The sequence below is a fragment of the Zonotrichia albicollis genome, chromosome 8, assembly GCF_047830755.1.
Source record: "Zonotrichia albicollis isolate bZonAlb1 chromosome 8, bZonAlb1.hap1, whole genome shotgun sequence".
Lineage (NCBI taxonomy): Eukaryota > Metazoa > Chordata > Aves > Passeriformes > Passerellidae > Zonotrichia > Zonotrichia albicollis.
This window is the reverse complement of record NC_133826.1, coordinates 26,933,869-26,953,860: the sequence shown is the minus strand read 5'-3', so window position 1 is coordinate 26,953,860 and position 19,992 is coordinate 26,933,869. Positions and strand designations below refer to the sequence as shown.

At 51.6% G+C, this 19,992-nt stretch overlaps 1 protein-coding gene across 3 annotated transcripts in view; it reads right to left on the bottom strand.

Annotated features, from left to right (window-relative positions):
- PAPPA2 (pappalysin 2) overlaps positions 1-19,992 on the bottom strand; it is an 89,063-nt gene that overhangs the window by 67,611 nt on the left and 1,460 nt on the right. For all 3 annotated transcript variants that reach the window (XM_074546334.1, XM_074546337.1, XM_074546336.1), the window contains exon 2: positions 13,887-14,949. In XM_074546334.1, the coding sequence (XP_074402435.1) occupies positions 13,887-14,949 (1,063 nt within the window). The remainder of the gene's footprint in view (positions 1-13,886; positions 14,950-19,992) is intronic.

Sequence of the window (19,992 nt, the reverse complement as noted above, 5' to 3'; positions counted from 1 at the left end):
TCAGGATCAGGAGGCTCCCTCACGTATGAGCCATTGCTGTTGGTTTCAGAGATAACTCTCAATCTCCATGTGTGAGCATGGGACTGAGGCAGTAGGAGATGCTGAAGGGTCAGAGAGCTGCACTGGCAAAAGCTGCAGATGGGATCAAAAAGACACGTTGCAGTTCAAGGCTGTGACCCTTCCACAAGAGATTTACAGGGACAGGGAGCTAGAGGGCTGCAGATTGCTAGCACACAGCTCTGTTACATCAGAGGGCAGTACACAACTCCTTGAGGTCAGATTTGGGAAAGAAATACATTAACATCAGTGTTAGACCAGAAAGCCTGCAGGGCATTTTGCCCTGAGATAGGCTGAAAAATAAGTGCTGCTAACAATGGCATGGCCCAGATATTCCTGGAAGTGTTGGCTAAAAGGTTGTTCACTAAATCATCACTGAATCAGCCAAAGGCAATGCTATTTTAGACCTGGTTTTGGTAAGCAGTGCACAAATTATGAAAGAGTAGATGAGAGAAAACTTGGCCTTAACTTGTAATGAGTGGATTCAGATCAACTTAAATGGAGGGATGAACACAGGTCTTGAATGAAGAATTGAAAACCAGGACTGACCAGCAGACACTGCTGCATCATAGCTGCCAGGGAAATGGAATTCCCTGAAATGAAGCTGACTCCCGTGAAAACAAAGAGTTAAAGATCCTTTTAGAAATAAGGGCAAAAGAAGGAAGAAGCAGATGTGCTGAGGAGCTGAAGCTCAGTGTAATTGAGATGCATCCCTGGACAAAAGTACGGTATGGTCTCCATCTTTATTCCAAGTTTAACTACATGGTAGTGGAGCAGAGCTCAAGACAAAGACAAAAAAAGCCAAAAAACCAAAGGTGGCAGCAGTTGGTTGGGGGCTGAAGTGTCAGTGGGACTGGGTGGATGACAGACCACTGGGGAGGTGGCAAGTCCCAACTCCAAAAGCATGGGATATAGGAATATGTAGGAATATAGAGCAGGAGGCAAAAAGCAAAAGGGAAGAGTTCAGCAATACAAATATTCATAGCTAAAACTCAGTGGATGTAATACACTTGCAGGGGAAATGCCACCTTGGATCCAGAAGGACTGGAAAACAGCTGACAGGGGACTTGCAGAGATGTCTGAGAAGGTGAACAAAGACCACAAGGAAACACTTGTTTCATTGGGTTGTCCTCTCTCTAAAGTCCTGTTCCCACCTGGTTCTCTCACCTTTAAAGGGGATGGACTGTTTTTGTGGTTCTAGAAGAGTGCTCTTGAAAAGTCCCAGCACTCACTCCTTTAGCCTGTATGTAAGTGAATCCCTCCCAACTGAGCTTTGAGCCAGCTGCAATTTACTCTTCAAAAATCTGAAACCTTTGTCTTAGCACTAGCCACCAGCACTGCAGCAGAATCCAAAATTCACAATATTGTGATCACTGCAGGCAAGACTACCACTAGCCAAGCTCTTACAGGCCAGGTATGATTGGTTTGTGAGTAGCAAGTCCAGCAGTGCCTCATTCCTGGCTGGCACATCCAACACTCATGTGAGGAGCAGTCCCCTGCACGTTCCAGGAAACTTACGGATGATCTGTGAGCTGCTGTATCATTCCACCAACAGATATCTGGGAAATTGAAGTCACCCAGAAGAACAAAGTTGTGATGACTCAGAGCTTAAATTACTCAAATATTGCTTTGCTGGCCTTATCATCTTGGTTTGGAGGTCAATAGCAGATCCCTACTGTAATATGCCCCTTGGAGACAGCTCCTCTGGTCCTGACTCAGAGGCATTTGACAGGACTCCCACAATCATCACAGCTGACTTCCATACAAAGGTCTCCTTAACACAGAGCAAAGCCACAGTCAGGCATCAAGGGGTTGTCTTTGCCTCTGGCATCAGAGCAGGACACCTGGTTTAGAGGAAAGCTGTGTTAATGCCTCCTTACCAGCCTGCCCAGAGACTGTTTGCTTTTCTGCCACATGCTGCTTTCCTCTCTGGATCTTGTTATAGCTCTGTTGACAGCTTACATGCAGGGCAAGAGGGCAGAGATCAGTTTTAAGGCTGGTTGTATGTTGGTACTCATGTTTTAGGGTCTGAACTGAGGATGAGTGCTGAATACATGAGAATAAGCCTCAGGAGATGTTAACCCCCAGCTGTGCTCTCACACCATAGTGGGCACCCTCAGGACACCAGTGCCAACAGGGTGCACACGTGCATCAAATGCTTGGATCACAGAAAAACACTGGGTTTGTGATATTTGTGGCCTGAGGGCAGGGCTGGCTCACTGCCTCACTCAGCTGCTTTGCTGCCATGCACATAATGGGCACCACAGCCTGTCCAAGGGCTTCTGGGGATGGCTGTGCTGGGAATCCCAGCACATCTCCATGTGTCTGTGTAGGCTTCCCAGATAGTACTGAGCTACCACCAGCCCTAGCACACCTTTGGAGGAAACAAGGTTTTTGAGACATACCCACTGGGACTCAGACAGCATTTTGTTCAAGTTGCTTTCCAGTTTCCAAAAAAAAAAAAAAAACAGCCCAAAACCAAAAAGCTGATGGTTGTGGCTATTTGATAGACCTGTAGTCATCCTCTCCTGAGCTCCTGGAGGAGTCAGTCCTGTCCTGCAAAAAGCCCCAAGGCCAGCCACCAATAACCCCAATAACCAATAACCCCAAGTGGTTTCTCTGCCTGACATAGAACCCACTGTAAAAGAAAGTTCCACAACACTTGTTCTAGGGATGACTGTCTGCAGTTCATCCAGGAACAGGAACCCATAGGCTCTTCTCCACCTGCCTCAAATTAAACTCTCTTATAGAAGAAAAGACCAATTCACTCCACTGACTCCTCCACTCACAAATACCATCCAACACCACCACACTGCTGGAGGGGAAGGGGTGTCTTTTCCATGAGAGGCCTCATGGAAGCATCAAGACATGGCCCCATAGCACAGACATCATCCCCAACAAGAGAGGTCTTGGGGAGACAGCAGCAGGAGGAAGAGGAGTGCTGGGCCAGGCACACACAGCAGAGAAATCCAGGGCTGTGGGAGGGAGCAGAATGAAGCTGATTGAAGGAGGCATGAAGGGAGACAAACAAGGGAAGCCTGGCCTCTGGCTCTGCAGGGACTGCCTGACCTCTCCTCCAAGGGGCACGGCAGCTTCGGGCTGACGCCGGCGGCGAGCCTGCGGCCCGAGAGCTGCTGCTGCCAGAGAGGCCAAGCAGCACAGCCCTAATCTGAAAGGACAGCTGGGGCACAAAGCTCCCCATGCTTCTCTGCCCAGCCAAGATGTGGGACCCCTTCCTTCTGCACTGCTCTTCCCCCAGCCTTGGTGCATGTCCTGGAAACCACTGCCCATTCCTCTCTGCTCTGCTCTTGTGAGACCCCACCTGCAGTGGTCCGGAGCTGCAGCATTTGGAGCTACCAGGATAAGGAAAACAGACACATCAGGGTGAGCCCAGAGGAGGCCACAGAGGTGATCAGAGGGCTGGAGCACCTCTGCTGGGCAGTGTTAAGCAACATAGGAAACCCTGTGCCACCACTTGGTCCACAAATCTAGCATTTCTTACAGCACTTCAGCCCTAAAGCATCATTTGTTTCTGCCAAACAACCAAACTCGACACACACTTGAAATTTAATTCAAAATAGGCTAAATGATCCCAAAAATCTCCTACAGGAGTCTGGCTTTGAGCTTATGTTAGCACTACTGATTCAACCCATGAACCTTCCTTTTCACCCCTCAGGGAAGACAAATCCATGCAAGTCCCATAAACTTCCTGACTTATATGACAATTCTCATGTTGCTTAAGCATAATGGGCCATCAACTTTCCCCTGGGATAAATTTGGCCTGGCAAACTGTCTTTTAGTGCTCTACATCTTGGGGGAGTTGATAGCATTTAGGGTTTATTTTAATGGGAGTCAGTAGCCATGATCAATTGTAAAAGCTCTATTTCCACGGAAATGGGAATTTAATAGATTTTTGAAAACACTGGTTATTGACCCAATGGGCCTTAATGGCTTAAAAACAATCTGATTGTCGTGTGTATGAGTAAATGTGTGTGATTTTCAAATGAATACTGGAATAGGTAGTAAAAACCCATTTAAATGGCAGGAACCTGGTCAATAGGGAGTCTCCATTTGCGTGCTTGGCTTTTCTATTTCTATCCGAGTGAATCACGGCCATCTCTTCCTCGGAGAGGCTCACCATTTCCTCATGGCTGAGATCATCCTGAAGCACATGGCCCATCTGAGCCCCAGGAGGGTCTGGGGATGTCTTTCATTAGACCAGGCAATGATGCAGAGCTCTCAGAACAGCCGGGCTCCCAGATGCTTCCACGGTGGGAGCGGAGCATGCACGGACCATCTCTCACGGATGATGCACCCATTGCTCACAGGGCAACTCCTTGGGAGCTCAGAAGACATGTGTGCCTCAGACTCTTGGGTTTAAACTCAACCTACAGGCTCCTTCAGGCAAATTCCCAGGCAGAAATCTTGGTTTGTCTGGGGTTGACACATATCAAAGACATCAACAGGAGCAAACTCCAAAGGAATGCACTAATTGCTAAGAAGCAATGGACAGACTAAACCCTGATATTTATTCCACTGACTGAAGGCCCCCTGCTCCAACTAGGGCATGTATTAAGGGTTATCACCCCCAAAAGCTCTCCATGGTCTACCAAGCACAAGGCTGCAGTTCTTCTTCATTTTTCCCACCACTGAAGCAGTTCCTTCCTGGCTGCCTTTTTTTGTGAGGCTGCAGAAACACAGAGGCCCAAGATTTTTAGCTCTTTGAAACCAAACTGTGGGTTCAGCAACCACAAAGAGGAGATTCAAGGATGGACATGTGGGCAGTACAGCAGGGCTGGGTGAGTGTCATGGCAAGATCCCTTAGAAAAAAGCAGAAAAAAATCCAAGAACCTGAAAATTCCCAAATTTCAAAGGGGCATCTGTTCTCCTGATCCCTCTAACCTTCTCCTTCAAAAATACAATTAGAGAGTTCAGAGCCACAGACTGTTGCCTCTTCTGTTGTCCTCATCAGTGGAATAAGCAAAGGAGACAAATACTCCAGCTCCTCACCTGCTTCCACCCCAGTAATGCATCTCCCACTTTCATGTTCAAGTCCCATGGGTTGGTTTAGGTTGGAAATGACCTGAAAGACCATCTCATTCCACCCCTCTGCCATTGGCAATGATGCTTTGCATTAGACCAGGTTGCTCCAAACCCTGTCCAGCCAGGCCTTTAACACGTCCAGGGATGGGGCAGCCACAGCTTCTCTGAGACATGATCCTTGACAACATGGAAAGAGCTGCAGTTGCAGGGAGTTAGTAAAAAAAATTGAAAAGAATGAGTTAAAGCTGCAGTTTGGAACCATGGAGGGGATGAAAAAGAGCTCTGCCTGGGAGAAAGGCAGTGAAGCAGCAGCTCATGGAAGGAGGGGAGTCCAGCCTTGCCTCCAAAGCCAGCTGAGGCAGCATCCCAGCTCCAGCACCCACCAGCAGCCTGGGAGAACTTGCTATCCTCAGCACAGGGTGAGCACTCACCTTCCTTTGGCAAGGCCAGTGCTGGCTGGGGTCACACAGTGTGTGGGAGAGAGGGCAAGCAAGAAGCAGCAGGGGAAATGGAGAAATATGTTTGCAGCCCTGTGTGGTTTTGGGAGGCAGAACTCAACGGTGGCAAGTTATTCTAGAGCCTGTTCCAAGCCAAACAAAGTCAGAGATGGTTCCCTTTCTGTCTGGATTGTTTGTTTCTAAGCAAAATGAGGAAAAACACCCCAGGCCACAACAAAGTTTTACAGGTCTTTTTCCCTAAGGTTGCACAGAGCAGCCTTGTCCCACCTAAGCTACAAGAACAGATCTGTAAATCAGTTATGTTACTTTTTGCTTACAACAATGTTCCTGGCTTAGGGAGGCCTTATGGTTTTTGAACATAGGTGACTGAGGTGTATCAGGAGGCAGCTTGGTCACCTCCTGACAGAAAGAATGGCTGGCAAAGAGGGACCAGACCACAAAGAGGTTTCTGCATGGATGCAAAAGGCAGAACCCTGAGCTTGAGGCCATCTCCAGAAACAGCCAAAGTGACAAGGAGGGAAAAAAAAAACCAAACAAAAATAGTCTCTCTTCTTCATCCAGCCTCAAACTGACACACAGGGCAGCAGAAAAGGCACCACAAACACTGCAAGGATTTCTGCTGGTGCCAGAAAAGCCTACAGCCAGCTGCAATGGGCATCCCCATCCACCAGCAGGGCAGCACAGGCAATAAAAGGGTGGCAGAAGATCAGGGTGCCACACTTCCAGCCCCTGGTATGTAACTTCTGTTCAGATTCCTGGGCACTGGCAGGATAAGGATGCTGTAACAGGCAGGCAGTGGATCAATTTGCTGAGCAAGGTTGATGCTCCCAGGGCATTAAGCTAACTGCTCAAGAGGAACCACACAGCCCTGTGGTCAATGAGCCCCTCCTCGTGCACTCTTCACCATGATGGCAATGTCCAAGATCCAAAACATTCACCCTAAACTTCTCACTGAAGGACAAAAACTTATAACCATGATATTGGTAAGGAAAGGGATTGAGACAGATGAAAAGAAATCTGTTCAAGCAAAACATCTCCAACTTGCTTTTTATATGCATTTTTTTAAGGGTAAAACCAAGTCCCAAGCCTCCAACTTTTTTTAGATCCAGGCAACTGAGTGTCCCAGCCAGAGCAGAAAGTGCACAAGCCAGTATTCTAAAAATGCCTTCCTCACAGATATAAAAAGGACATGAGATAATTTGTTGGGGAAATTCTGTAGTGTAACAATCATACACTAACAGCAAAAAAAATAAAACCAAGGCTGCCTCTCATCCCCAGCACAGCCCTCGAGAGGCAACAGTCACAAACATTCAGCATCCTCATCCATCTTCAAGCCTCCACAGCAAGCCCTGTGCTTCACACCATCTCAGTTGGTTTGGGTGGTGCTGGACTCACCCCACTGCCCTCTGGAAAGGGGCAATTTGATTCCCTAAATAACAGTGGTGGCTGGGCCAAGGCAAACCAAGCGCAGTGTGTTATACCGAGAGCAGTATGACTCCCCTGGCCGGGCTGAGGCTGCCAGCCCGGGGCAGATGGAACCATCCCAGAGTCCTGTCAGCGCCGGGTGTCCCTGCCCATGGCTGCCAAGCTCCTGCCACCCCGGCTCCCGGGGTCTCAGGGGCCTGGCCAGGGCCTCGCTGGTGTCCCCCACCCACGGGCAAGGGCATAGCAGCATGAGGAGGAGCCCTGGGGAGGCCTAACAAAGAGTGACCCCTCCCAGCCGTGGGACACACGCTGTTCCTTCACAATTGCCATCCCAACACAATCGGCCCCCCTCGAGTGAGCCCCCGAGTCGGCGGGGTTTGCGAGAACAATGGCTCACATCTGGGACAGATGTTTTCCCCAAAAGCACCCGGGCTGCCCACAGCCACGGCGCAGGGGTCTGTGCCCTCGCTCACACGCAGATCATGTTCTCCCTCTCCCACAGAGATGTGCTCACCCCCGGGGAACCGAGCAGGTTCCTCCAAGAACTCGCTGCCTGGCAGCTCCATGCTCACAGGAAGGCTGGCAGTGAGTGAAACTCATCCTCCCACAGAGGCTTGTTGGGAATTAACCCCAAGCTTTCTACCTTGGCAAGAAAAAAAGTGCATTACTGTGATTTTATTTCCAGATTTAACACCCCAAAAAAAACCAGGGAAGATTTGTGCACATCAAGATGGGACTGGGAACCTCCCCTTGTAGCTAAACACCTCTACTCTCGTGCTGCTCTTCCAGCCCCACAGGGTAACACAGCAGAGCTCTGGCCCCACCAGAGGGTATCACATAAAGCGCTCTGCCTTTGGAAAGTGCTCCCCAGAGCCTGCACAGGCCCTTGGATGGCAGCACCTTAGTACACAGTTATTTCCCTCTGGAAAGAGGTAATTTCTGCCATCCCTCTGCCCTCCAGCTGTTGGATGGGCTGAGTCAGACCCTGGTGTGCCTCCCTTAGAGGGGGTCTCCATGCTAGAGCCCCACCACCCCCTCCTCTGCACAGCAATGCAGGCTCCCACCATCCCAAATCCTCTCTCTTGGCAGCAAAATCCCACTGCTGGGCTCCTGCAACTAAGCAGTGGTAACATCCCAAATACTCTCCAATCAGAGAAAATCTATATCCATACTAACCAACATTTTGAGAAGGTCAAAAGCCCCAAGAAGGTCTTCACCCCCAAGCCAGGGTTCTGGGTAGGCTGAGGCACCTTCACGTGGGTGTAGCCTCCAAATCCCATCACAAGAAAGGGATTTGGGAGACATCCTGCCCACCTGATATAATGGGCTCTACCAAAAACATTCCCTCCTCTCTTTGCCAGGTTTTAAAACTGTTAATCCATAGGAAAGCTCAGAGAGAAAGGACTGTCCTACAAGGAAAGGACCAGTTTCCAAAAAGCTCAAATCCAAGCAGTCACAAAACTTTAAAGCATCCACCAACAAACCGTCAGTCTGCAGCAAAGAATCCTGTTTACTACTGTACTCCCACAGTCCCAGCAAGTACACTAGAGATCAGAAGCAGCAAGCTCAGAAGCCAGTGAACCCATCACTGCCACTTTTGGTGCTTCCATAGCACTCCCTCCTCACCACTTTAAAGCCCCAAGCCCAGCACCCGAGGCTCTTTGGATACAGCAGGACAATATTTGGGCCCATGCCAGTAGGACTCCAAGAGGTGCCAGAGGGAGCTCAAAAGCAGCCAGAGCTCAGGTTCTGAGCAGGGAACCTCCTTGCCATGCATTCCTCATGGGACCAACACAGTCTCTGCCACTCTACAGGCAGGGAAAAATCACTGAAAACACCCTCTGCCATCCACCCTGCAAACAATCAACCACCACAAGCAGCAGGCACCATCTCCAGTTGAGTGGAAGCCCAGGGCACTGGGAATACTTCTCTGTCTCCTCTGGGGTGCACTGACTTTGACCCTCATTCATGGAGAAAGTTTCCCAGACTTCAAGATAGACTGGAACCCATAAAAGTGTGAAATAGATTATAGAGGGTAGTGTAGCTGGATCACTTGGTGAGAAATTTAGGTTTTGGGGTTTTTAGCATGTTGTCGATGGAAGCAAGATGGAGGGCACAGGGTGGCATCCTGGGTTTCTTCTTCATGCTTCTTCCTTCTTCTCCATGGGTTTTGGGTGGCATTTTGTAATTGGGCAGAAAAGTCCCCATTGCAGCTCTTTGGGATCAGTTATTGGGTTAAAAGGGAAAATAATCCAGGTGTCAGTTCTTAATTGGATAGTTTGGTCTTAAAAGACCTTGGAACAAGAGATTGTTGGCCATTTTGTGCCTTCTAATGAAAAGCTGCTGAACTCACAGTAGTGAAACTGTTTTACTGATAAGAAATAATAAATACTTGAGTCCAAACACGAATTACTGTCTCAAGTGCCTTCAGTCCAGACCCAGAGAAAGCAAGGACTGGTACTGCCACACAGGTGAATCTGTTCTCTGCAACAGCTTCAATGGCCTGAGGTTGCATGCAAAACTTTTGCAATAATTTACCATGTTCCTGCCCTCTTTCACAGCAAAGAAGACGTACTAAGGTTTCCTGTAGCAGGGGAAGAAGAAGGGGAAGGGAGCAGCTAATTGGAATGCTGTTTTACCATCTGGCTGGGATTAAGGCCTAGGAGGTCAGCTCTAGCCCCAAGACAGCCCATTGCCTCACTACTCTCAATTTGACACCTTTTATGCTCTCAGGTCCAACGACATTCAGCTGAACATCTCCTGACAAGGCTCAGGTGCCTGGGGATACCTCGGACTGATTCCTCCTTTCTCGTGGTTGTCCACCAGAGACTTTCAGGGAGGTTAATCTGGATCAGCTTTTGAAGGCAAGGCTTAAACTGCAGGAGGCTCCCAAGCAGCCTTAACCCAATTAAGCACCAGTCCCTTAGGAGGGAGGCCAGCTGAGCTCACATTAAAGCCCATCAAGTGCCCAGTTAATCAGGTACATTTTAGCATCACAGCTTTGGTCATCCCAGCAGAGGCCACCAAGCCTGGAGACACCTCATCATTTTTCACCTCCTTTTGTCACTCAGGTTATTTCTGCCATTACTTTGGGCAGCGAGATGAAAGGCCCAGCAGCTCTGCCCTTACCCACTTTGCTCTCCAGACTCCCCTCCGGTTTTTCTTTTCACATTAACTGTGTCACACACCAGATTCTCATTGACTAAGTGCCCGAGGGGGACCCTCGCTGAGTGTTAATTGCTGCTAATGAGCTGTTGCTGCTTTCCTTCCAAGAGCACCAATTACAGCAGCACTCAAGCTCTGCAAGAGGATGGGAGCCTGCTGAAAATTAAGGCAAATTTTACTCCAGACCCCGACATTGGGCTGCCAGCAACTCCTGAGAAACGCTTGAAGTCATGTGAAGGGTGAAGGATGATAGTAACTCTCCTGATGTTGCCTGTCCCCTTGATCCTCATAAGGTGGACCAAGGGTGAATGGGAAGTGTGTGACTTGCTTCCCATATCTCCTGTTGGGCTGCCTTGCAGGGATGTCTACACACAGCTCTCCACATGCGTTCTGGCTTTTGTCTTCCTCCAGCCACAAATGCAGGGTCCCACTGGTGGGTTTCACCTGTGGGTGGTGGCCCAGCTGTGTCACAGCTCAGCAGGACTTGTTCCATGTGCTACCATAGCAGGAGGGACTCAGCAATGTGTTCCAGTGCCCACTGATATCATTTCAGCATCAGCCCTTATCTCAGCTTCTGCCTCAGCCACCAGAGTTATCACAGAACATGGGGTGGGTTGGAAAGGACCTCAAGGATCAACTCATTCCAACCCTTCAATCAAAATCAACTCATTCCTGCCCTTCCAAAGGCAGGGACACTTTCCAGTATCCTAGGTCCATCCAACCTGGCCTTCAACACTGCCCACAGCTTTTCTGGGCAACCTGTGCCAAGGCCTCACCACCCTCACAGGGAAAAATTTCCTCCTGATATCTAATCCAAACCTGACTCCTTCAGCTTAAACCCATTCCCCTTTGTCCTGTCACTACATATCCTTGTAAAAAAAAAAAAAAAAAATTTCTTTCCAAATCTCACTTGCCTCCCCTGGGTGAGGGTATAAGCTGGCACCAGCTGTAGCCCTGGAATTATAATGAGATGTTCATCAGCTAAGAAGCACTGAAGCCACCACTGTTCCTCAGCTTTTTCCTCTAATTTACCTCTCTCTAAGCTGCAGCCCAAGAGGGAATTTTAAATCAGAAATGTGTTAAAATGGAAAAAGCTTCTGCTCGAGTGCTTACAATTGTGAAGGACAAGACACAGTGTCGAGACCCTTCACCAAAATATATTGAATCTGTCTACAGTGCTGCTAAGAAATTGCCCAGCCTCTCACTCTGACTTTCTCAATTCAATTATTTTTGGCTGTAGTAAGAAACTTTCACATCCAAATCACTCTTTGGGAAAGCCTTGAAATAAAGTAGATATGATTTAACCCATGAAAAAAGATGCTAAGATTTTTGGTCTCGCCATCTAGATCTGCATCTAAGTTCTCCAGCTGCCCTGCTCATTTAAGTACAACACCTTACAGCAAACACAGCAGCACTCAGCTCTGCCTGAACACAACTCCCCTGCTTCCATGCCTTGGGGTTCACCCACCAATTTTGGGGAACAATACAAACCTGGCCATGGTCTTTGGCAAGCACAAGTTCACCTTGTTTTTTCCCAAACACACACTACCATTTTCCCAGTGGTTTTCCCACAAACAGATTTATTCTTCCTCAGAAACCATCCTCAGTAGGGATGAGCACAGAGAGGGTTGGTGTCCACCAGCATCACCAGACTGGACGGGGATTTGAGCAATCTGGTCTAGGGAAAGGTGTCCCTGACCATCACAGGAGGGGTGGAACTGGATGCACACACAAGTCCTTCCCACCCAAACCATTCAATGACTCCTTTTTCCTGTGATCTCTGAAGGAGCCAGCCAAAAGCAGCTCAGAAGACCTCAGTGGCAGCAGGATTCAACCCATGCCCCCTCATTTCCCAAATGCCAGGCACACTGGATTTCATTTTTCTGAGTTTAGCCTACAATCAATCATTCTTGTTCTCTGCGCAGACCAATGAGGTCTGTGGAAAGAAAATTGCAAAAGATTTGTTATTTCCCTAGTGTTCCCATTTTCCCATTCCTTTCCCACAGAAGCAAGGGGGTTTTTTTTGTTCTGTTTTGTTTTGTTTCCCAACTTTCAGGGGAAAATCCTGACAAATGGAAGCCCTGATTCATACCAGCAAAAATTTGGCCTTTTTCAATTTAAGGTGGAGCCCTTCTTGTCGGAGGATGAAAACATTTCTCTAACTGCACACAGAGGCAAGGACAGAGCCTTTGCCCTGCCAAAACCAAGGCCAAGTGGTGCCGGGTGCTGATGGCCACCACAAGTGGAGGGAGAGTTGTTGTGGAGGCTTTTCATCTGCTCCATGATCAGGAAAGCACTTGGTTCACAGCATGGGAAACAAAGGGACAGGTGGTCACACGGTGGCAATGGTGGCTGTCACCAAAGAGACCTTCAGAGGTGGGAAAACATCTGGGGAAGGTTGCTTGGGCAGGGACACAGGGTGAAGAACTGTTCCCCATCCTCCTCCTGGGTTTTCTCAGGCAACTTAAGGATGGGTGAGAGGGACTCAGGAAGGGAGGAGGGAAAGTGCTGCTCCTCTCTATCACCACTGCCCAAACACAGAGCCTGCTTCCCTCCTCCCTCTGTGCCCTGCCTGGGAAGGAGCAGAGGGAAGAAGCAGACTTGGGAAAAAGGGATTCACGGCTCACAGCCTACCTGCTCCCACAGCCCAGGGAAGGAAAAGTGAAGGAGAAAGAAGATTAAAGGGCAGATGTGTCCCTAAAACCTTCCCTTGTAACTTTTCTTGACAGATGCTGCCATCTGTGCTGCACCTCTGCCTGTCACCAGGAGCCAACAGCAGGGAATGAGTTTACTCTAACACTGAGACAGAAACGGCTTTAAATGAAACAAAAAAAAAGGAAAAGCCATTACTTTTTTTCCTCTTCCCCATCTCCATACAGAAAGTACATTCAGCAGAGCCCGGAGGGCTGGAAGCCATCAACAGGGCTGTGGCGCTTCATGGCTCCAGTAGATGGGTGCAAGTCACTGACTGTACCCAGGACACTGTTCCAAACAACCCGGGGTCCCCATCATGTGACTGGATCTTCCTCTCCATCCCCTTCCTTGCTGCTGACTCCAAACACCCCTGGGAGAGCAAGGGCCCCCTAACACAGCATACTGATGCTCCATGGCTTTTAGTCCATGCAGATTTTCAAGGTGTTTTGCACCTGCAGCACACAGTAAAGGCAGACGTCCTCCTCCAACCATGGGAATCTCCTTGTGGGCATCACTCCCTGGGGCAAGATTCAGAAAGTTGCGGGTAGGTGTGCATAAGCCTTTCCAAATCCTGCACCTCGCATCAAGCACTGCTGGCTTGCCTCCTTCTCCCACTTCAGCAATCAAGAAAGGCATTTTGAACACAAATTAAGAAATCAGGCTTTAGCCACATCCAAGGAAGGTGGGAAAGGGCAGCAATTCCTCAACTACTTGCCGTGCAGGGGATCAGGGTAAGCAATATCCTTTGCACAGGCTGCTCTGCCCACACTCCCACCGGTGTGTAACCAGGGGCTGGCAGCTCTGCACTGGGAATGCCCCTGGGCAGGGGGGAGGAAAAACACCCACCGGCAGGGTTTCACAGAAGGGCGCCATGTCACACCGCAAGATTTACTCCTTTTGATGGCAAACACACCCATCCCATGGAAAAACCCCCCTCTGCCTTCCCAAAGCCACCGGTCAGAAGCCACAGCCAGGCGCAGAGCAGTGCTGGGGACAGGGCGCATCCCCTCCCTCCATGTACCACCCCCAGAACCCCGCGCCTACCGCTGGGGCGAGTCCGGGTCGAAGCAGGTCCTGGCCACGTCGGTGGCCCGCGGGTCGCAGCAGTCGCCGTCATCGAAGTCGTCCAGCATGTTGTTGCACTCCATGTGGCAGACGCCGTCGCGGCGCTTCCAGGAGAAGCAGCGGCCGGGCCTCCGGCAGTCGCCGCCGTCGTAGCCCGTGAGGGGGTGCTCGCACTCAGGGTCGCAGCGCTCGTTGCCCACCTTGCTGGGCTCGCAGCCCAGCAGCACGGCACGGCGGCGCAGGGAGGAGTTGTGCACCTCCAGCAGGCTGAGCTGCCACGAGATGTTGTAGGGCCGGAAAGCTTCGCTCAGAGCGCGGTGCTGCCGCCAGATCTGCTCCCAGCTGACCGTGGGCCGCCCGCCATCGTCCTCGGCCAGGTTCACCACGCGGTACCGCGCCACCTTCCAGCTGCGCAGCGGCCAGTGCTGGTTGTAGTGGGACACCAGCTCCACGTTATCGCAGGCGGTCTGCCCGCAGGCCGGGGGGCCCAGCGGCCGCAGCACAGGGGCTGGCGGGGCCAGCAGCACCCACTGCTGGGGAAAGGCACCCTCCCGAAAAGGCGTCCAGCATTCCTCCGGGGCGGCAAAGCCAGCGGCCAGAGCCAGCCCTGCTGCCTGCGCAGGCACCTCCTCTAGGAAGGAACGCTGGAGGTGGGACTGGGACAGGGCACCACGCCACAGCGCCAGCCCGGCCAGGTGTCCGCGGAAGGTGTGGCTGGTGCCCCAGGCGTCGCCGCCCAGCAGCAACGTGTGGCAGGAGGACATGAAGGCGCTGTGCAGCGGGCCCTGCTGCCCGCCCGAGCGGCCCACCCGCACCCCATCCACGTACAGGGCCATCCAGCGCCCATCGTAGCTGGCGGCCAGGTGTGTCCACGCCTCGGGGCGGTAGCGGTGGTGCGAGGTCACTTCGGTGGCTCTGGCGGCCCGGTCCGTGCGGAGGGAGAAGAAGAAGCGGGCGTCCTTCTTGCCGCCGAGCTGCAGGGCGCGGATACCCAGCGCCCAGCCCTTGTCGCTGGCGGAGTGCGAGCAGTTGTTGAAGACACCTGCAGCAGGTCGGGGACAGGGATGGAGAGAGAGGGGAGAGCTGGTAAAGACCAGAGAGCATCGCCACTCCGCCCTGGAGTCCTCGGCAGCAGGTAAATGAAGGTGGGCAGAGGCTGGGCGGTGGGCGCTCCGCCAGGGGTGGCACCCCAGCCCCCATTCCAGATCATTTGGATGAGTAGGTGGAGCAGGCAGGAAGAATGGCAGAGCCAGAGAGGCAGGATGGAGAGGGGAGGAAGAGCATGGATGGGAGGAGAGGCTGAAGAGCGAGGTGTTTCTGAGTTGCTCTCTGTAGGAGTGCTCCGGCGGGATGGGATTAAAGGCTAAGCTTTTTATCTGTGAGCCAAAGCTTTTAAGAATTAGAGCGCAGCAACCCAAAGCAATACAGGCTCCTCCAGGGACTGCTTCCCCAACAGCTTCCAGACAGATTTACAGCTCTGGTTTATGCTCCAGTTTCCCTCCCAGTCATGCATCCAGTGCTGGCAGGAGAGGGTTGGAGAGGGCTGTGCTGCCTCCAGCCTGGCCAGTGCACTCCTCAGCCCCTAAGGCCACCTGAACGCAAATCTACTCCCAGGAATAGCCTCTCCTTCTGTGCCCAAGCATGCTGCAAACCTGTTTTAGGCTGGGCAAGACCTGGAGCTGTGCTGACTTTCCCCCAGACTGCTGAGTGCCCACGGCAAAGAACCAGAGGCTTGAACGCACAGAATGCCATTGGGAATCAGTGGCCATAAGACACTTAAACACTGGCAAGGATAAAGGGACCCGCTGCTTGAAATAAATGCCTCTGGGCTCCTAAACCACCACAGCCACGATGTTCATGCAGGTCATTGGCTGAGGTAAATGCGCTTGAAGTCACTCTTCGAGCAGTGGTATCTTCTGGGGCACCCTGCTCTCCCATTCATCACCCCAACAAAGCGTCCCAATGCTGACAAAACCTGCTGCCATGCCCAGAGACTCTTTTTTAATGTCCCTGCTGCGATATTTCATACCCTCCATCCTGCTTTTCCTGCAGGCCCCTCACTGTGCCATTCCCATCACGTACACTGCCTGCCCATCCTCATGGCATCAGGACCTCGTGGTCCAAAATGAGCACTCCTGCCTGTGCCTGGGGATGCCCCACCTGCTGCCAGAATTGTGAAGAGGCCAGTAGAGAGAAGCAGAGGTATAGAGCAGCAGGAGCTCCAGGAGGAGCAGGATCTCCTGGCTCTCACTCAGGGGATGTGTCTGGAGCCAGGTTACCATGACCCCACATTTCCCCTATATGAACACGGCTGGCAAAGGCCACGCCAAGCCCTGCTGCAGCCCAGGAAGCAGCATCCCTCCCTCCATCCATCACTTTCAGCAAGGGCGAGCTGGGTGGTGGCCTCTAAACCATCCCAGGGCCGTCACCACCCTGGGCAGGGATCCCTGTCCCTGCTCACTACAAAGGCAGCCACGCACAAAGCCTCCGTGGGCGGATGGGCTTGGGCCAACTCCTGCTTTTGGGTGGATTGTGAAAGGGAAGCACAAACACCAGGGGAAGCTGAGACCAGGGGAAGCCAAAAAGCAGGAGGCCAGCAGAGGAGCCCTGCAGAAGTGAGAAGGCAAAGCTGGAGAGTACTTTTGGGCTCTCAAAAGCCATCTTTTGGTCCTCATGGGGTTGAGAAAACAGGGCTTGGTACCTTCTCTCTTGGGAAAACTCATGCAGTTCACCTTGAAATGATTCAGAGTGCCCCAAATTTGATTAAACCCCAAGATGAAAATGGGAAGAACAACATCAGGGGTGGAACAGCCCTTGGGGTGAGTGTCAAGCTATCATCCTCACAAACCCATGCCAGAGCCAAGCCATGGCTGGCAGTGCCTGATGAGTTCAACACTGGCCAAAAGAAATTTAAGTGAACCCAGGTATAAGGACTTCATCAAAGTCCTCAAAGGGATGTAAGTAAGGCCAAAACCACCTCTACAACAGCAAGTCAGTGCATCCTAGGCATGATCAGGGATGACATCTCCACATCAACAGCAGTGAAGGTTCTGCAGGCAGAGCAGCATGTCCTACAGCTGGCCACCACTGCAGAATAGTGTAACAAAAAAGGTGTAGCACCAGGTCTGGACATCTCTCAAAGGCCTTCATGAGAAATCATCAGGGGAGCAGTTTGAGGACCCCAGGGTTTGCCAAGGAGCTTGGCATTGTGTCCTGAGGCAGCCCACCAGGAGGGAAAGCTGTTTGTACAAGTGTGAGCTATCTCCTCAGCAGCTCTAAGTACAACTCTGCCTCTGATCCCTCAGGCAGGAAAGGGGAGCTCTAGCCTGATTTATGCTGTTCACCTGTGCCTTAGGAGAATTGCCTCTGGGAGCTGAAACAAGAGTTGTTGGCAACAGTGCAAAAAAATTTGAAGAGGAGGGTACCTGCCAGGGCAGGTCGTGGAGAAAAAGCGCACAAAGAGATGAAGTGTGCCCCTTTGTAAGTCCACACTGCAAGCAGCCTCTCTCACTGGGGCCAGGGGTTTTGCAGCACAAGGAAGAGCTTCCAGTCATGCTTTGAGGCCCAGATACTGGGGGAAATTAAGTGCTAAAGCTCCAGAGGGTCTGACAAAGACCAGGAGCCTCTAGCCACAGTCACCCCTCAGGGTATGCAGCAGGAACCAGCTCAGGGACTCAAAGAGGACATCTGGATTTAGACACAGCAGATGTTTTGGATCATCTCTGGTGAAGGATCTGACCCAACAACATCACCTACAAGCTGAGTAAAAACAAACCTCAGCCTGGCACAAAGGGAAATTCCTTGGGGTTCACCAGAAGCAGAGCAGGCATAGATGGGAGACAAAAGAAGTGGAAAAGGAAACAGCATCACATGAAAGGACTCTTATCTGCTGCCCAAAATGAGTAGGACAAGGAAGAAGGAGCAGTTTCCTTCCCTAACAGTGGCTGTGGCAGGTTACACCCCAGCAGAAATCCCCCCATGAAGGAGTGACTAAGAAGGATGAACAACCCCATCCAGTGTTATCTTATTGCAGGGATTCCATACTGCTGTCTCCTTACCGCAAGAGTTTCACACCTCCTTGGTGTGTCTCATGGGCAGCTGCTCAGAGCACTGACTCTTTCGTCTTCACAAAGCAGCCAACTGACTACAGCTCCCTTCCTACCCAGCCACCCCACTCTCTTATAGCATCTTCTTCTCATTGGTCACAGCTGTGGCCTGTTAAAGTCAGGCCTATTCCTCATCTTTGGTAATTGACCCAGCTGAAACTCCTTAGGGGTAAGATTACTTTCTACACTATCTTTACTTTCTTATATTCTATCCCCACTACAATTCAGGGTGGCTCTGAGACAAAATGTGGCATCGAGGGGAAAAAACAGCAACTCCTGAGCCTTCAATCCAAGCAGCAGCCACAGCAGCTGACAGGACAGCCTGCTTTCCATGCTCAGAGCTGCTTAGCCTGCCCTTACTTCCCAGGCACTGATGCTGGGAGAGTTCAGCTGTGCCCTGCTTTCCTCCTGCCTTCCCTCACACATGGACACTTGGAGCCTCTCCAGCTCCTCCACACCTCTGGATGACCCCATGCTCAGCGGCCTCTCCTTTGACAGAGCAGGAGCAGCAGATGAGAAGCAGAATCAGCACCTGCTGAGGGCTGGCAGCTGCTTCTGTCACCTGCTCACCCAAAATGCCAGCAGCGCTGGGCTGGCCCCTTGGTGCCCAGTGCAGGGAGCCAGCGGGGAGGGAGCAGTGACTCAGACAGCCTGAGGTGCCTGGGGCTGACTCAAGCTCTGGAGCAGGGAAGCTGGGGGATATTACAGGAGTGAGTGCCAGCGCTCACGGGTGGTGCTTTCAGCACTGACAACTGTCCCACCCTCCAGAAGGAAATTAAAAAATAAAGAGTAAAAAATAGTAATAAAAAAGCCTCTGCTGGCTAGCTGGGAAATTCAAACCCCAGCACCTGCAGGCCAGACCTTCAGAGGCAAACAGCTGTGCTGCTGCTGTGATGACTGGGAATTGTGCTCCATGCATCGCAAGGTGCTGCCTGCCAACAGGGGGGCATCCAGGATGCCAAAGGGAAGGCAGACAGAGGTGGATGCTAAGGAGTTTGGTGGTTTCCTTGTACAGGGCTGTGTTTCCCCTCTGCCACAGACTCCAGCTCGTCCCTCCTACCTCTTGCACAGCACAGGTGTGGTTATTGCCCTACAACTGAGGAGATTAATCAATGAAAGGGACCAGGCAAAGCAGAGGGAGGTTCAGTGGGATGATCACAAGCCAAGGGAGAGTTAGGATAGAGAGAGGGATTCCCCAATCAGCTTGGCTGGGGCAGCACAGGAGCCTGCACTGTGGGGACCCCAGACATTGTGGCACTGCCATCTGTTCCCAGCCCTTCCCAGCATCCCTGCACTGCCCTACTGAGCTTGTACCCAGACACAAACACCCATCCTGGCACAGCTGAATGAAGCACCACTGCAGGAGGTGGCATATGCCCTGCTCTGTGCCTGTGTGCCAGTCTTCTCTGTCTCCTCAGCTTCTCCGTCACAGGATCATTAAGGTTGGAAAAAACCTTTAAGGTCAAGTCCAACAGTTAACCCAGCACTACCAAGCCCAAACAAACCATGCCCCTAGGCACCACATCTATACATTTGTTAACAATTCCAGGCATGGTGATCCCACCACTTTCCCAGGCAGTGCATGACAACTCTTTCAGAGAAGAAATTTTTCTTAGTATTCAGTATAAAAGTCTCTTGGTAGCATTCAAGGTAATTTCCTCTTGTCCCATCACTCGTTACTCAGGAGAAGAGACAGACAACCACTGCACCCTCCTTCCAGGTACTTGTGGAGAGCAACACGGTGCCCCCTGAGCCTCCTTTTCTCCAGGCTGAGCCCCCCCAGCTCCCTCAGATGCTCCTCATGGACTCGCTCATCCCTTGGAGGGTCAGTTATGGGTCGAACGAGCCCCTGGCGCTGCCCCCTGCCCCGCAGCGGTTCGCAGGGCGCTGGGGCCGCGGCCGGGCGGGGATGGGGCGGTGAGCGCGGCTTGGCTGCCACCGTGCGGCCGCCGCCCCGGGGAGCCCCGGAACGCTCCGTG